The sequence below is a fragment of the Salminus brasiliensis genome, chromosome 9 (genome assembly GCF_030463535.1).
Source record: "Salminus brasiliensis chromosome 9, fSalBra1.hap2, whole genome shotgun sequence".
Classification (NCBI taxonomy): domain Eukaryota; kingdom Metazoa; phylum Chordata; class Actinopteri; order Characiformes; family Bryconidae; genus Salminus; species Salminus brasiliensis.
In genome coordinates, this window is record NC_132886.1 from 31,502,548 (window position 1) to 31,518,305 (window position 15,758).

Genomic DNA, 15,758 nt, shown 5'->3' on the forward strand with positions numbered 1-15,758 from the left:
TGTTGAATGACTTTATAAATGGTTTGTGCCTAGCTCTTCGGGTTGTGTTTGTCACTGTACCGTGAAAAGCCTTTCTGTCACTGCCTTCCGTTAGTCAAGCAATTCATTGTGAGGGCAGAAGTTGTTTTGATTGGGCCGTGGTCTTAAAATATTGAATTATTCTTGTCTGGCCCATGTCATTGGCACTCCAAAAACACAGCTCAAAGCAATGTGTTCAATGTGTCAGCAAGCTGTGAAGGAAAATGTGTGGCAAATGAGCTGCCGTTAAGTAATTACTTACATTTCTATTTAATGTTTTTTTTTTTTCAGCTTTGTTTTCATGTCAAATAATGACAAAGATAATAAAGACAATAAACTTTTGTCACATCATAAAGCAACCTTTTATCAAAACAAATCATAATCAAAGGTTCGGATTAGAAGTTTAAGATCGACATTTTCAATACAGTTTCTGTAAAGTAAAAAGTATATCCCAGTATAAGAGAATTTGATCCAATTGAACAGAGGTGTGCCAGAAGTGCAAGAAGTCATATACAGCAAATGTTTTGTGCTCATTTTTTTTACTGATAAATAGTAACCATAGCCCCAATTCCAAGCCTATAGCTAATCAAACATGAAACACAATATTTTCAAATTGCTAATGCAAATTCTGAATGTGGCCATACAGAGTAAGTATTTGGCAGCTTGCAAGCAGTTTCTGTAAAAGCTAAAAGTCTTTCAGTTCTTGTAGCTTAAATTGCCTCACTCTTCTTTGCAGGAGGTTTCTAATTCTGAGATAGTTTTAGGTCTTCTTTATGCACAGCTTGTTTTAATTTTTAGGTCAGGATGCTGTTGGGGGCATTCTAAAACTTCAGTTTGTGTATATTTAGGGTAGGGCTGTGTGATTAATCAAATTGAATTGAATTGAAACCAACATTCAGAACCTCTAATTGATGTAATTTTGCCCATGTCATTATTATTTATTTCCCACTGTAAGTACATACACTGTCCTGTTAAAAACATACTACCGAATATATAGTCACAGGATTACTGATTTGAGGTCATATTGCCCAGCACGACTTCAAGTAGTGGTGGTTTGAGGTATATTATTGGATCATTATTCTGTTGTAAAAATTCATCCTCTTAACAGATGCCATGCTGTTCAGATGATTTGGCATTTCATTAATTGCTGGTATGTTGTGGAATCCATTCTTACCTACACCTGTGCAATATTGCCAGTGCCACTGGCAGCAACACAACCACAAAATGTGATAGATGCACCCCCATACTTCACAAGATGTTATTTTCATGAAATACAGTTCCATTTTCTCCCCCCAAAAAAAAGCCTCGTCTAGATGTTCTGTAGCAAATATTCTAATGCTGAGTTTTGTGATAAAGTCACAGGTAAGGCTTCCTTCTAGTAACTATTTAATAAAGATTGTTTGCGCAAGCAACACTTTACAGTGGAATTGTGCAATAACCTCAGCTAAACCTCCCTCCAGGATCTTGTCAGTCAGCAGTTGAGCAGTACTTTTAGAGTGTTAACTTGGTCCACCAAATCGCATCTTGACCTCCATATTTACCTTTAGTGTGCCCAAACTTTTGCACAGGCCACATTTTTTCTCACATTGGGAAAGAGAATAACTGCGTTATAATTTGCTGAAAATACAGTGTTATTTGTGGGACATTTGATCTTCATTTAAATAATAGTGAAAGATAAAATCAGAAGAAATGTTTATTAAAACTCACTTACTACTAGACATCAGCTGGGAGAAGGTATTTCCCACTCCTTGCAGAATTCTTTCAGCTGTGCAATTTTTCAGATTCAGTGTTTGTGCAGATGGTCCTACATTTTCCTGACGCATCTTGTGGTCTGCTTCTGGGCTAAACTGCTTCTGCAACTGTTGTGGACAGTGAAATGGTTGTAGGATGTGTTGCTGTGTTCATGTCTCATTACTCTTCATTGTTCTGTTTTTTCAGGAACTATGTACTAAACGTCTCAGATGGCATAGGCAACTTTGGCGAGGTGCGACTCCCCATCCTGGGCTGTCTGGCCATCTCCTGGGTGGTGGTCTTCCTCTGTCTCATTCGTGGGGTAAAGTCTTCTGGCAAGGTGAGCTGAATGTTCATGAACTTTTTGGTTTAGCTGTTGAAAGGTTTAGCAAGCCTTCAGCAAAGTTCAGCATGACTCTCAGTGCTAGTTGCCTTTACATTCAATACGCTTTCTATGTGGTTAATAGGATGTACTCTATGAAGTCAAGTAATTTGTATTGAATATGGTTTAATGGAAAATATGTATTTGACCTTTTTTTTTTTTGCCATTGCAAATTGAGACTTCGAGCATATATTGTACATGCTGCATTTTCATCTGCTGACTGATTCGTTTTTCTTTTCTTTTTTTTTTGTTGGTTTGTTTTGTGTGCCTCTCAGGTGGTGTACTTCACAGCGACCTTCCCGTACGTGGTGCTGACCATTCTCTTCATCAGAGGAATCACACTGGAGGGTGCCATCAGCGGAATTAAATACTACCTCACCCCACAGTGGCAGAAAATCCTGGATGCCAAGGTCAGTGCACCATTTTATAATGATTTGTCATAAAGTTCATTAGCAACTCCCTGAAACATGATGATTACTTTGCAGTGACATCATCTGAATGCGCAAGTGTGTCTGTGTATGTTGTGTTTTGTAGGTGTGGGGTGACGCTGCCTCTCAGATTTTCTACTCCCTGGGTTGTGCCTGGGGTGGTCTGATCACCATGGCGTCCTATAACAAATTCCATAACAACTGTTTCAGGTACTGAATGCACTGTTCAAACTGATTGGTTACAATAAGCAAAAAAGGGTTCTTACAGTCATTTAATGGGGGAGGCATTAAACCAATCAATACCTTTGTGTTTATCATGTTTAAATATATAGACATTTGATCTTCATTTGATAAATACTGAGAGATAGAGGTAATATAACCCAACACATACAACTGAGGATATGTCTTTCAAAGTAATTTACTAGACTACTAGACATTGGCCATTCCTTCTTGCGGAATTCTTTCATCTGTGTGATGTTTCAGCTTCAGTGTTTGCACAGATGGGCTCACATTTTCCTGATGCATTTTGTGGAGTTCTCTTGGGCTGAACTTCCTCAGATGGCCTGACCTGGCCATGTTGGCAGTTGTGTTATAAGTTGTCCACTTGTACATTGATTTGCAGACAGTGGAAAGTCTGATTTCTAAATGTTCTGTGATCTTTTTAAATCTCTTCCCAGACTACTCTGCATCTACAACCTTTTCTTTGAATCTCACCATGGTCATACCACTCACTCTAACAATCAAGGGCTAACCCAACAAAATGTCTGAGGTTTCAATAAGACAGACTCCTTAAAAATCCTGACCATGTTCTACTCATCTGCAGCTCATGTGCTGCACCTGGTTCTAATTTTAGAAATTTAGTAGTAGTAATAAATGTGGGAGTGTTCTAACTTCCTTTTTCTCTATTAATTAAATTGTATAAATAATGGTTAAACACATCCATCTCTCAGTATTGTTTAAATGAAGATCGAACAGCCATATGTTTCATTTTTAAAAAAGACAATTAAAAAAGATTTCAACCAACCCGAAGTACATTTTAGCCAGGCAGCACACCACTTACACATCCAAATGGTTCTTTAGAGTGTCATAGTTATATCTAGAACCATTGCCTTTACAAAAGAACCCTTGAAGAACCCTTTTTTAATACTTTACATTCTGCATGCTTCAGATCAGCTATTTCATTCTAGAGCATAGAATACCAACCCCAGTCCTGAGGACTCCATTGCTTTTTCTAATTTAGTACACCTGCTTGAACTCAATAACTAATTGAACAAGCTCTGCGTTTGCTGGGTTAGGTGAGTAGAGAACACCGAAATATGCGGAGCATAGGGTTCCCAGGACTGTCTTTGGGAACTACTGGTGATCCACTAAAGTAAATCATGGGAAAAAATGCTGCTTTTAGTGTGTGTGTTCAGGAGCATTTTCTAAAAGCAGGTAATGTCTAAGTCAGAAAGATCTGTATCAGGCTGTAGCAGAGATAGATGGAATAGATTTTAGATGGGAAATGAAAGATGGTCTGAGCTGTTTAGACACTACAGTGATGTGCAGGCTAGATTCAAGCCTGTGCACGGAGCAGGCATGAGAGAAGGAAACATAAGAAAAAGCAGTATTCTGACCTTTGCTCAACATAGTGGCAGCAAAGCTTTCACACACTGTAATTAATGGGAAGTATCTCCACTGCCCCCTTGTGGGTGGGCAATCTAGTTGCAGGTTTTTTTTTGCCATTTTTAGCTGATCCAAATATTAAAGCAAAGTATCTAATACCTTATTTCTTCCTACAAATTCATATTATAATAGAAATGGAATACAGAGTGCAATAGTAATGTTAAAGCAGGGAAATCGCCAAACCAGGACAAATTTTTGAACACGTTCAGACGGAAGGTTCAGTGTATATAAGAAGGGATTGAGTCAAGATTTGACCGTTCGCAATTAAATGTGACCCTAATTTGCACAGAAATATAATCTGCACCTCTTTCTATTTCATCTGTGACCAAACAGAGACAGCATCATCATCAGCGTGACAAACTGCGCCACCAGCGTTTACGCTGGCTTCGTCATCTTTTCCATCCTGGGGTTCATGGCACACCACTTGGGAGTGGACGTGTCGCAGGTGGCTGACCACGGACCAGGCTTGGCCTTTGTGGCTTACCCAGAAGCCTTGACGCTGCTGCCAATCTCTCCACTTTGGTCCCTGCTCTTCTTCTTCATGTTGATTTTGCTGGGCCTGGGCACACAGGTATTTCACCCCACCTCATTTAGCCTTCCACACGTTTAGCAACTATATACCATCAGTGTTTCTGACTGTTTCATTTTTACTGGATGTGCAGTTCTGTCTGTTGGAGACTCTGGTCACTGCTATAGTGGACGAGATTGGGACAGACTGGATTATCAGAAACAAAACCATCATCACTTTTGGAGTTGCCATCCTTGGGTTTCTCTTGGGAGTGCCACTGACCACGCAGGTGAGCTGTGCATTTTGTGGAGTATTTCCATGCCCCTTCTGTAATGCTGTAGGTAGTTACAGCTATGCCTACAGGTAAAGCAACCCCTAAATTCAACCTCAAGAGTACAAGAAAGCAAAAAATGCTTTTTGGAGTGATGCCATTAAACAGTGTTCAACTTTGCTCCTGCAGAAATTAGTTCCAGCCTGCATCTAACACGATGCCTTAGTACATCTGATCCTGTCAATCAAGGACTATGCACGAAAGTTAATCCCTGTGACCAGGATTGGTGACCTCTGCCATAGAAAACACTTTCAATGGACGCTTATTTAAAGAACCATTTGTTGTTAATAAGATGTGTGAGTGTGGTGAAAGATCGTTTAATGTTTTAAGTTTTAAGAACCTCCCAATAATAGAGAAATTAATGAGCACATATAAAAGCACACAAGGTAACACAGTTTTTGGAACGTGAAAGCAAGCAACTGTTTTTTGTATATTATGTAATAATAAATAGCATGTAAATCTGTTCTGTTTAACGGCATATTTTTCCTTCAGCCTTGAGCCTCGTTTATGTTAAATGCAGTTCTTTGTTGTATGCCTTCCTGAAGTACTTAAGACTGATAGCAGTTGGTTGTCAGTTCAAAGAACTATCTATTATCCATTTTACTTTTTAATTTTTTAATTACTTTTTTTTCTGCTTTGCCAGCTAAAGGTATTCAGCAGTGTTGTACCCCCTTTTTATATTTTCATATTATCATTTGCCTCTGCCTCCAACACACTCTGTGGCACATGCAGTAACGTCTGGCCCTCTTGTGGTTTCAGGCAGGAATATACTGGCTGCTGCTGATGGATAACTACGCTGCCAGCTTCTCATTGGTCATCATCTCCTGCATCATGTGCATTTGCATCATGTATGTTTATGGTAAGTCCGTCACATCCTTCCTTTACGATTTCACCAGAATCAACATGTTAACTATGGCTGGAGCTGTACTGTAGTTGTACCGTGTGTGTTCCATCCACAGGCCACAGGAACTACTTTAAGGATGTGGAGATGATGTTGGGCTTCCCTCCTCCAATCTTCTTCAGGATCTGCTGGAGGTTCATCTCTCCCCTTATTATATCGGTGAGTAGCCCATCAGAATGGGCCTGCTAAAATGAGAAGCCTTTTCATGAAATGTTGCTCTCCTATGCACTCTCAAATTAGGCTTGGAAATGACAGTTCAGTGTAATCTTTATTCTTAGAACTTACTAACCAGTAACTACTGTGATTTTTTTTTTCAGAAAAATTGCAGAACTAATGTGTAAGTTCTGTAATTTTTAGAATTATTAGTCTGTAAGGAGGTAATAAAGCTCAGGCAAACTGGATGTGATCACTTTCATGTAGTATGTCTGTGTATCTGCTGTCCTGCCCTGTTAAATAAAACTGTTTACTGGTTGTTGCCTTCCATCCTACACCAGCCATCCTTGATTGTGTGTGTTCTGAAACTACACAGTACAAGATTGCAAGAAATTGTATCATTCTGGTACCATTCAGGGCCTTTAATGATGTCCCATTTAACTCATTTAAATCTGCCTAAAGAGGAGTTAAAGTGTGTAAAAGAATTGATCCCCACACAGCAGGAGATGGCTGTTAAAGATAGCAAAACGGTTTCAGGTTGTCGGTTCACTCCGTTGTAATGCAGTCAAGCAATGACAGCTAACAGGAAAAAGGGCAAGTAGAGGGCAGCACGGTGGCTCTGCAGGTAGTGTCTGTGACTCACAGCTCTAAGAGCCTGGGGTTGTGGGTTCAGTCATTGCTCTGGTGTCTTTCTGTGAGGCTTTGTCCTTGTTGTTTCTTTTGGGGCTTTTCTTCCATGTCCCAAAACACACATGATTGGTGAATTGGCTATTATAAATTGCCCCTAAGCGTGAGTGTGTGAGGTAATGGTTGTGTGTGGTATCCTGGACTGGCTCCATGTCCAGGGAGTATTCCTGCCTTAAGCTTAATGACTCCAGGAAGCCACCCCAACCCTGACCAGGAAAAAGCAGATAAGTTGAGGTCTGGAACACCAAGAGAACTTTCTAGACCGCTTGTAGGGTTGTTGCAAAAGAGCCTCAGTGGTCAAACTTTTCAAAGAAACATCTAATCAAGCCTGATGCATTTTGGAAACAAAGTTCTGTGAATTGAATCCAGAGTAGAATTTTGGGAACTGAATACTATAGCAAGGTCTGGTTTTGATGCTGGGCTCTTGGGCACTGCTGTATTTTTTATGTGTGTTTGTAAAGTAAGCGTTATTAACAGATCCCAGCTTGTATTAACAATCCTCTTGTGTTTTTCTACCCTTAGTTCATCCTCATCTTCACAGTGATCCAGTACAAGCCCATTACTTACAATGACTACGTGTACCCAGGATGGTCTCTTGTCATTGGCTTCTGCATGGCTTTGTCTTCAGTGATCTGTATACCTGTGTATGCTCTCTACAAGATCGCCACATCTGAGGGATCCACATTCTTAGAGGTAAGAATGGCAGTTTGATTATTTGGATAAGTGAATGGGAAGAGGTTTATTTAAAGGTAATATTGTATTAACTCTAAATTTTCTTTAGTTAATCTTTCATTAATCTTTCAGTACATCAGCATTCGTATTATGTTTATCATCGTTGCCCTTCAGCTTTGTTTTGCTAGCACAAAACTTGACATGACCTCCTCACCAATTATTGTTTGAAAATTGGGCTTTTAGTGATTTCTTGTAACTGATCATTAATAATATAAACATAAGAATAAAGCCATTCTAAAAGCTTAATGTCCTCCTGCATTATCCATTCCACAACCACCTCTTCCATCTAATTTGTGCAGCAAGCAGAGTATGCTTGGCAGTTGGTACAGTGTTCTTGGGGTTGAATGCCCCAGAAAAAGAAAAGAATTCCTGTTAAGTATGATATGGCCATGACTGTTATGTCCATGGTGAGTGAATGTAAACAAGCATAACAGTACTATTTGGCTTACATTTGAATAAAAAGGTAAAAAAGCAGAATGCCAAAATATGCAGGCAGGCTTTTTTCAAATAACTTAATCTGCTCCAAAGGTTTTTTTAAGCATTTAACAAAAAGATTTCCATTAATTACATCTTAATTTCCGTTTATTCGTCCTGCTGCAGAGGTTGAAGTACTCTATGAGACCACATCATAGCTGGGGCCCAGCACTTCAGGAGCACCGCAAAGGCCGCTATGCAACGGGAGGGCCTGAGGCCGTGGAGGTGTGTCCACTCAAAGAGGAGCTGAAGGAGAAGGAACCAGAGAAGGAGAAGGAGCCGGAGAAAGAGAAGAAGGACGAGATTGGCCTGACCATCCAGGGCAGCAACGGCTCCACACTGAACCCCACGCCCAGTGCATAGAGACGGCCCATCCCATCCCCCCCCCATGCTGCAGCCCAAGGGCCAGGCCACACTCGCTGGAGACCTTTACATATTGTAAGGGCTTTATTATTTCTAACCTCTAGAGAAATCGGTTGTCATCCAAAACATTTTTTTTTATTTTTAATTTAATATCTTTTTTTTCTTTTTTTCTTGTAAGTAAACATATGTTCATAAGAATATGCAGGAATCCTTTTAGGCATACCCACTGTGGACTGTGGGATATGTTGTTCATTTTTTTTTTCTGTGTAGAATTATCCAGAAACTTAACTCCTGCTGCTGCAGCAGCTGCAGTAGGGTGTTGGCTTCTTGTGTGTACAGCGGTGACGGTGCCAGTCGGGTTAAAAGCTGAAGACCAAATATTCTTTGACTGTAGAAAATATACTCTTAACATACACGCTTCCAGAAACCACAAACCTTTTTTTTTTTTACCCACTGCCATGTCTGGAGCTCTTCAGCACCCTGTCCTGTGTTTGGATTGGTGCTTTTGCTCCAACTTTTCCTTTCTTAGCAGTTATATTTCACTGCTGGATCCACAGTTCCTGTTGTTTTTAGATGAACGCACGTGACACGGCACAAAGGATATTTTGCCTTCAGCTTTTAGAACAGCTACTGAAAGAAAGTCCCTGATTGAAGCGCATTTAACTCCCAAGCCAACTCTCAGGGTTGCACACAATTATCTCCCAAAAGTTCTTGATGACATCAGCTTTTTTCCATACCTAACAGATTTTGGAGTATTTCAATGTAAACAGAATTCTACACAAAGCACATAAACTCTATAGTCTTCCAGTCATTCTGAACCCGAAATGCATCCTGCTTATGAAAAGGAGCGTTAGAGGGATGGCAGGAGCAGCTAGTGAAGCTGCGCTTTTGTAGGGCAGTGGCATTGCCATCATAGCCTCAGTACTGTAGCACATACACACACACGCAGATTCTCTTGAGGATAGGGTGAAAGTGGCATGCCATCACAAACAAAAAACATCTAGAAGTTTGGTATGCTCACACCCCCTTACTCTTGGAGGCACTGCTGGAGTGTGTGTGTTTTATTTTTCTCTCCATTTGTCTTCACCACACTGAAAAATCTGCGCTTGCACTGAAGCGCTGAGCCGAGCAGCTGAACAAGAAGTACCGTAAAGTCACCAAGGAGAGTAAAACTCATGATTAAGGAAGAGAAAAAAAAAAAACATTATTATGCAGTCATTGTAATTCATAGGATAGAGTCGTCCTTAGTTACTCTTCTCATTCACTGTTGTATAGTCACGCAGTAAATAGTCTTGTTTATTTTGTAAAGAAGAAGCTAGAGTATCATGAATATTAACTTTTAATGTTTACCATTCCTCATCCATGACTTGATTATTTAACGTTTTGATCTTTGCTCTGGCGAGAGAGGGGAGAGCTTGGGTTGGATGCTTCCGATTTTGCTTCGGATCATCCACTGTAGGCTTTCGGGTCCAGCTGTGTTCGGCACTGCCGGTTCCAGTCCCGAACAAACAAGGCCCCTCTCTTACGACACATAGGGTCGCAGTGGCACAAAAACGTGGATACGATGTCCTGGTAACACTGTGAATATGTTAGGGATATTGCCAGACACCACTGGAGGAAGGGGGTGATCTAGCAATGCAGCTGCTAAAATGTGCTTACGCATCACTTATTGATAGAACTCTTGGTTTTGTTCTCCTTTTTAATCTTTTTTTTTTTTTTTTTTTTTTTTACAATATTTTTCCTCTTCTAGTTCCCGACTGTATTCCAGTCAGTTCGCTTCCTTAGTAGTTGACTTTTTGTTTCATAATCTCTTAAAAGCAACATGATTTGCTCATCCCCTGAAACTTTGTCCAATATAAAAGTATAGAAACATTGTACAATCTAACTCTTTATGAAAAACAACAAAACAACCACAGCGAAATGAAACTTCTAGCAGAAGGTATGAGGAGGTCACTCAGGGGCATAGCCTTGTTATATGTGATGTTAAGAAAGGAAAAAAAGCACAAGTAAAGCTGGTAGAACTTGATGGGGGCAAGCTGGACTTTACGCTACATGTGGTGACAATAAGAATGACGAAAAGAGCACAGAGCAGCATTATGTGCTGCAATGTTTAGTCTCCTAGCACAACTAGACATCAATAGCATGTTCAACCTCCTCGTTTTAGGCATGTCCTAGTACATGCAGTACCAGTCAAAAGTTTAGACGCACTAAACCAGAATAGGCTTCCATTTATTTGTGCTATTTTTAGCATTGTAGGATGACCAAATTGCTCATTTACCAAGTACAGCTATTTAGGCCCACCTGATAGGCTCAAGAACAAACATTCTACAAATAAACCTTTAATGAAAAGATTGTAGTAATTAGGATGAGTAGTGATGACTTCCTTTAAAATCTGGTCATTTAATTGAAAATGTAACCACCAAAACCCCATCCAGAACTCTGTTCTGCATATGAGGAAAACTGCTGCAACTTTACAAAGGCACTGTTGTTCCTAATGGGAGTTGAATTCTTTAACTTACTTTGCCTGCTGTCGCATTGAGCTAGATAGCTCAAATAAAGGCACCGGTTAATCTGCATTAACCTGGGTTAAGATGCAAACCTGCTTTTAGTACACGTACGAGTACACCTTTAAAAACACTCTTCATGAGTTCTTCAGTGAAGGCAGTGATTCTATTTAGAAAAGAGTTTATACTGTCCAGGGAAGACTTTCTTCTAGATTTTTAGAGCATTGCTGTAAGGATTTGATTGCATTCAGTGACAGGAGCGTTAATAAGGTCAGGATGTTGGATGATCACCACCTCACCTCATCCCTAACTCCCAGAAGTACTGGATGGAGAACAATCATTCCAGAGAACACGGCCCCACAGCTCAATGCTGGGGAGCTTTATACCCCTCTAGCCAACTCCTGGCATTAGGCATGGTGCCAATAGGTCTATGTTTATGTCATATTGTCTTGGCAATACTGACATGCTGTCTATGTGCTTTTGCACATCTGTTTCAGCAATGAGTGCAACTTAAAGTAGCTGAATGGGTGTCCATAAACATTTGGGCATATATTGTATTAAATGGTTCTTTGCTTGGTTAAATGGTACTTCAATGTAGTGGAAAACATCTTGTTGGTGGTTTTTCTTTACAGAACCCTTTAACTGCTTTATGGAAAAATTTTAAAAACACTTTTTTTTTTTTTTCTTAAAGTATATCTAGTATAACTGCATGTCGCTGGTGAGTCTTAACAAATTAGAATCCAGATGCTTGTCATTTGTTTTAATTAAGAATTATTCACAATTTATATTTTTGTGAATAATAATATATATATATATATATATATATATATATATATATATATATATATATATATATATATATATATATATTATTATATATATAATAATAATTATATATATGTTAGAAACTGAACTCTTAAATTATGATTTTAAGGTTAATGTTCTTTTGACTGGTACTGCATAGGTGTAGTTCTGTCCCATACGAATGCACAAGGTCAACCCATGACGACATCACTGTCTGGCTTTAAGACACTGATGATGGCACACGAATCGCATGGCTCAAACCATCTGGCTCTGGGTCTCTGCAAAGAGAACCCCCCCCCCCCCACCCCTTTCTTTCCTAAAGCAAAGCAATCTTCTAGCCTTCTGCAGTAGTAGAGCTGAGAATCAGTACTGTGCTTTTGCACCTTGGTCCTGCCCCCCAACCCCCTGCGCTGTCCCCCTCTCCATCACTGTATTGTACAGTAATGTAAAAATTAATAATTAATAATTGGACTGGTGTGTATGTGTGTTTTTATGGTTTTATGGTCGGATCTGGGAAGGGGTGGGTGGGAGGTTTTCCGTATTGTAGGCAGGGTGGGGTGGGAGGTGCTCTTGTGTTTTTTTTTTTGTTTCGTTTTTACTTTATTTCCGCTAGTCTGATAGCTGGTGTTTTCTGTGTACTACGTGTTCTGTGTAGTGGATATCCTACTGTTGAGTCTATTCTTAGATTAGGATAGTATCAGTATCGATGTCATGCCATTTTAATCAATATGTAACGCATCGTCATTTAACAGAAAGAATCTACCTTTATATGAGATCTTGCGTGTGTTTTATTTTTATAGTACTAAAAACTGTATTTTATCTTCAAATTGTATCTTTTTGTTTTTGTATCAATATGCAGTGACACTACGTTCTTCTTTCTCAAGCTCCTCTTTCTCAAGCCAGCCGATATATATATATAAAAGTATGAAATTGCCAAACTAACACTATGGATTGAAACTTGAACTACAATGGAATGCTTTTGGCAGCGTGTCTGCCAGCCACGGGCACGGTTACTGTTGACGAAGAAGGACGTTCACCTGTTCCACGTTGTTACACAGTGCAAAGCAGTGTTATACCTCTACTACTACAGTATTGTAAAAGTTGTCCAAATGCAGTTCGCTATAGCATACTGCAGTGTCTTTTTGGGGGGGGGGGACCTGAACCGTCTATACAGCTCAGATCATCCTTGTGTGCCGTCCAGCCCGAAAACTGACGGCACACCACACAGTGAAATTTGATGCAGATTCTAGCTGAGGAATCATTCATTTTCCAAATTGTATGCCACGTTTCGAAAAGGCTGGCTTCACCAAACTAATGCCCAAGTAAAACTTTTTGAGCTATTCGTAGTGATTAACCTGTTTATTAATGAAAATGACCTCTTGGTGTTACAACAAAAACAAAAAAATGTGAGATGTTTCTGTAAAGACCCAAAGAGTCCACTGACTGCTGTTAAGTGGAGGAGTGGACTTGGCTCATGAATAACTTGTGGTTCTCAACGCATTCATAGTAAATCTCTTACAAAGTATAACCTCTTACAAATTGGACTGTTTATAGAGTTGCTGATTCAATTGAAATGCCCTAAAAAATCATGGTTGGACTTTTCCCTGCAAATCCCCCCACTGAGCTGAGATACTGACATATTGTTTAAAAAAATAAAATAAAAAAAAGAGCGAGAGAAAAAAGAAATGTATGGTAACACTACTTGAACCCTGCTACGTTATGCCCAAGCCATGGAAGATCTCATCATGTCCATTAATGTAACCAAATGTTACAGCTTGTTTCATTTTTTACATTTACTTATTCAGAGTAAATTGCATTTGAATGATGTTACACAGGTAGGACAGCGTAGGGATCTTGCTGGTGTGTGCTTGCCCAGCTGGGGAATGGCTGGGTGGTGGTGTTACCAACCACACAAACAGCAGTTGTTACATCTGATGTCGTAACAGTTTATGTCACATGCCAATTCAAAGCCATTAAACATGGTAGTATTGGTCATGGTTACATGACACTGCTTCATGACTGTAGCAGGGTTAAAGGACAGTGTTGCCATATGTGTTTTAGAATTATCCATAATTCACTCATGTTCACATCAAGATGCAGCCATTTTTATTTCCCTTGACAATTATCTGAACCTATTCTTTGTAGGCTCGTCAACTAGTACCGTTTTGGACAATGACAGTATGGCTTAACTAAAATTGTTCTCCCTGGTTTCCTGCAGCCTCTAGGAGAACTTTCATTTCTGAATGAAGCACCGTGCATTTTCCTGTTATTACAGCACTTTACAATGTCACTTTTAGGATGTTTAACAACAAACAGGTATTACAACCTCCCCCTCTTGTTCCTGAGTCCGCAATAAAATGAAGGGTTCATGCTGTGGCAGAAGGTCTGTGTCCACTACTGTATGAGTATTTGTCCAAGACAGGTGCTCATTTTCAAAATATAGAAAATGTACTGTGAGGTCAGGGAGAGTGAAGCACAATGAAATGAACTCAGTACTTTCTATCAAACATATCTAACCATGTCTTTTGAACATTAGGGCCAAATTGAATTGAAAATTGTCTTAAGTCATGTCAGCTGTATATCTTAAACTGTTCGATTTCAAATGGTAAAAAAAAAATAAAGTTTATTTTAAAGATCAGCTGTCATTGTGTGTCGTTCCTTGTGCAATCGTTTGGCTAATAAACAGAATTTCATTTACTTTCTCACAAATACAGTTGGGTAAACTGGTATTTTCCAATACTGGAACTGGAGACCTTTTGCTGCACATTTGAGTGTTTTCTCTGCTCCGAGAACCACTTCAGCTTAGATGCTAATTAGTTAGCCCAGGTTTGTTAGGTTAGGACAAAGCTTGGGAAGCACTTGTGTAAACCACTGGTGTTTTTCAAAAATACTGGAAGAAACTAATTCAGTAAGTGTTCCTTACCAAGAGGCAACACTTCCATCTGTAAACACTCCTATAATGCAGAAGCACCTACAGTACTGTTCATGTTACCACCCTGTACCTTCTTTTGTATTTTGATCATAGCCCTTGAAGTCTCCGTCTTCTGTTTACACAGTCAGGCGTGCTGATAAAGTGACAGGCCTGTTTGATTGAGACTAAATTCCAAAAGGCACCTCTATACACACAGTGCAGTATTTGGGCAGGAAGAAAGTGGGGAAAACTGGGGATGGGAACCTTTGCACTAGATCATGCTTCTCCGAGGATGATTTAAACTCCAGATGCGTGTCCTACCCAAAAGTCTTGGTTCAGTTTGTACTACGGTTCGGACATCACAGTTCGGTACAATGGGGGGGGATTGTCTTCTCATTCAATTTGAGAAGACAGTCGTGCGAGTTATATTCTATCTAGTGCTGCATGTTCACTAATACAGCCTGTAGTGTGTTAATTAAGCAGTACAGTGTAAACATTAGCTTCTTCAATGTTTTCACATACACACACACACAAATGCTGATACACCATCCTTGTTGGATCCATTATGATTTCCTGGGTTGGATTATGAATATTGGTAAAATAACACCAGCTACTTGTTTATTTCCAGTTGCCCCAAATCCAAAGCTGAGAACATAAAGAATAAAGAATACCACTACAGTTCCCACAAGACCAAACAGTTCCCACAAATCCAACAGTTTACAGTTTAAGTTTTCCATGCTGTAAAATTACCATATTTACCCAAATAGCTTGATCCCCATACCGCAATGGTTCAGTACAAAATGCATGTATCATTACACGCCTACTGCAGAGTTTAGGACTCAACACATTTCCAAACCTGATTCTTAACTCATTTTCCAATTAGCCAAGTCTTGAGCTGAATTTAATGTTAAAGGAGAGGAAATGCTAATTTCTGCAGAGTTGTAGCTCTCCAGCATCTAAATTTGACATTTCTGCCAAATGTCTTCTTAATGGATTTTCCTTTTATGACCCATGTCAGGGTCTATATATACCTCTATATACCCCTGCTCTACACAAGCAAAACATGCTTTTGAGATGGAGTGTCTGGGTCAAGTCCTGGAGGCTCAATAAACACACCTGATTCAACTCCTCAGCTAATCAGTAAGGTCTTCATGAGCCGAATTCAG

The 15,758-nt window shown here is 39.6% G+C and overlaps 1 protein-coding gene across 3 annotated transcripts in view; it reads left to right on the forward strand.

The window, feature by feature from the left end:
* Positions 1-11,616, forward strand: part of slc6a9 (solute carrier family 6 member 9) — a 48,035-nt gene extending 36,419 nt beyond the window's left edge. For all 3 annotated transcript variants that reach the window (XM_072688227.1, XM_072688226.1, XM_072688225.1), the window contains exons 5-13: positions 1,957-2,089; positions 2,407-2,541; positions 2,666-2,769; positions 4,558-4,795; positions 4,887-5,021; positions 5,823-5,922; positions 6,023-6,123; positions 7,327-7,497; positions 8,137-11,616. In XM_072688227.1, coding sequence (XP_072544328.1) covers positions 1,957-2,089; positions 2,407-2,541; positions 2,666-2,769; positions 4,558-4,795; positions 4,887-5,021; positions 5,823-5,922; positions 6,023-6,123; positions 7,327-7,497; positions 8,137-8,373 — 1,354 coding nt within the window. In that variant the 3' untranslated portion in view covers positions 8,374-11,616. The remainder of the gene's footprint in view (positions 1-1,956; positions 2,090-2,406; positions 2,542-2,665; positions 2,770-4,557; positions 4,796-4,886; positions 5,022-5,822; positions 5,923-6,022; positions 6,124-7,326; positions 7,498-8,136) is intronic.
* The last annotated feature ends 4,142 nt before the right edge of the window (positions 11,617-15,758 follow it).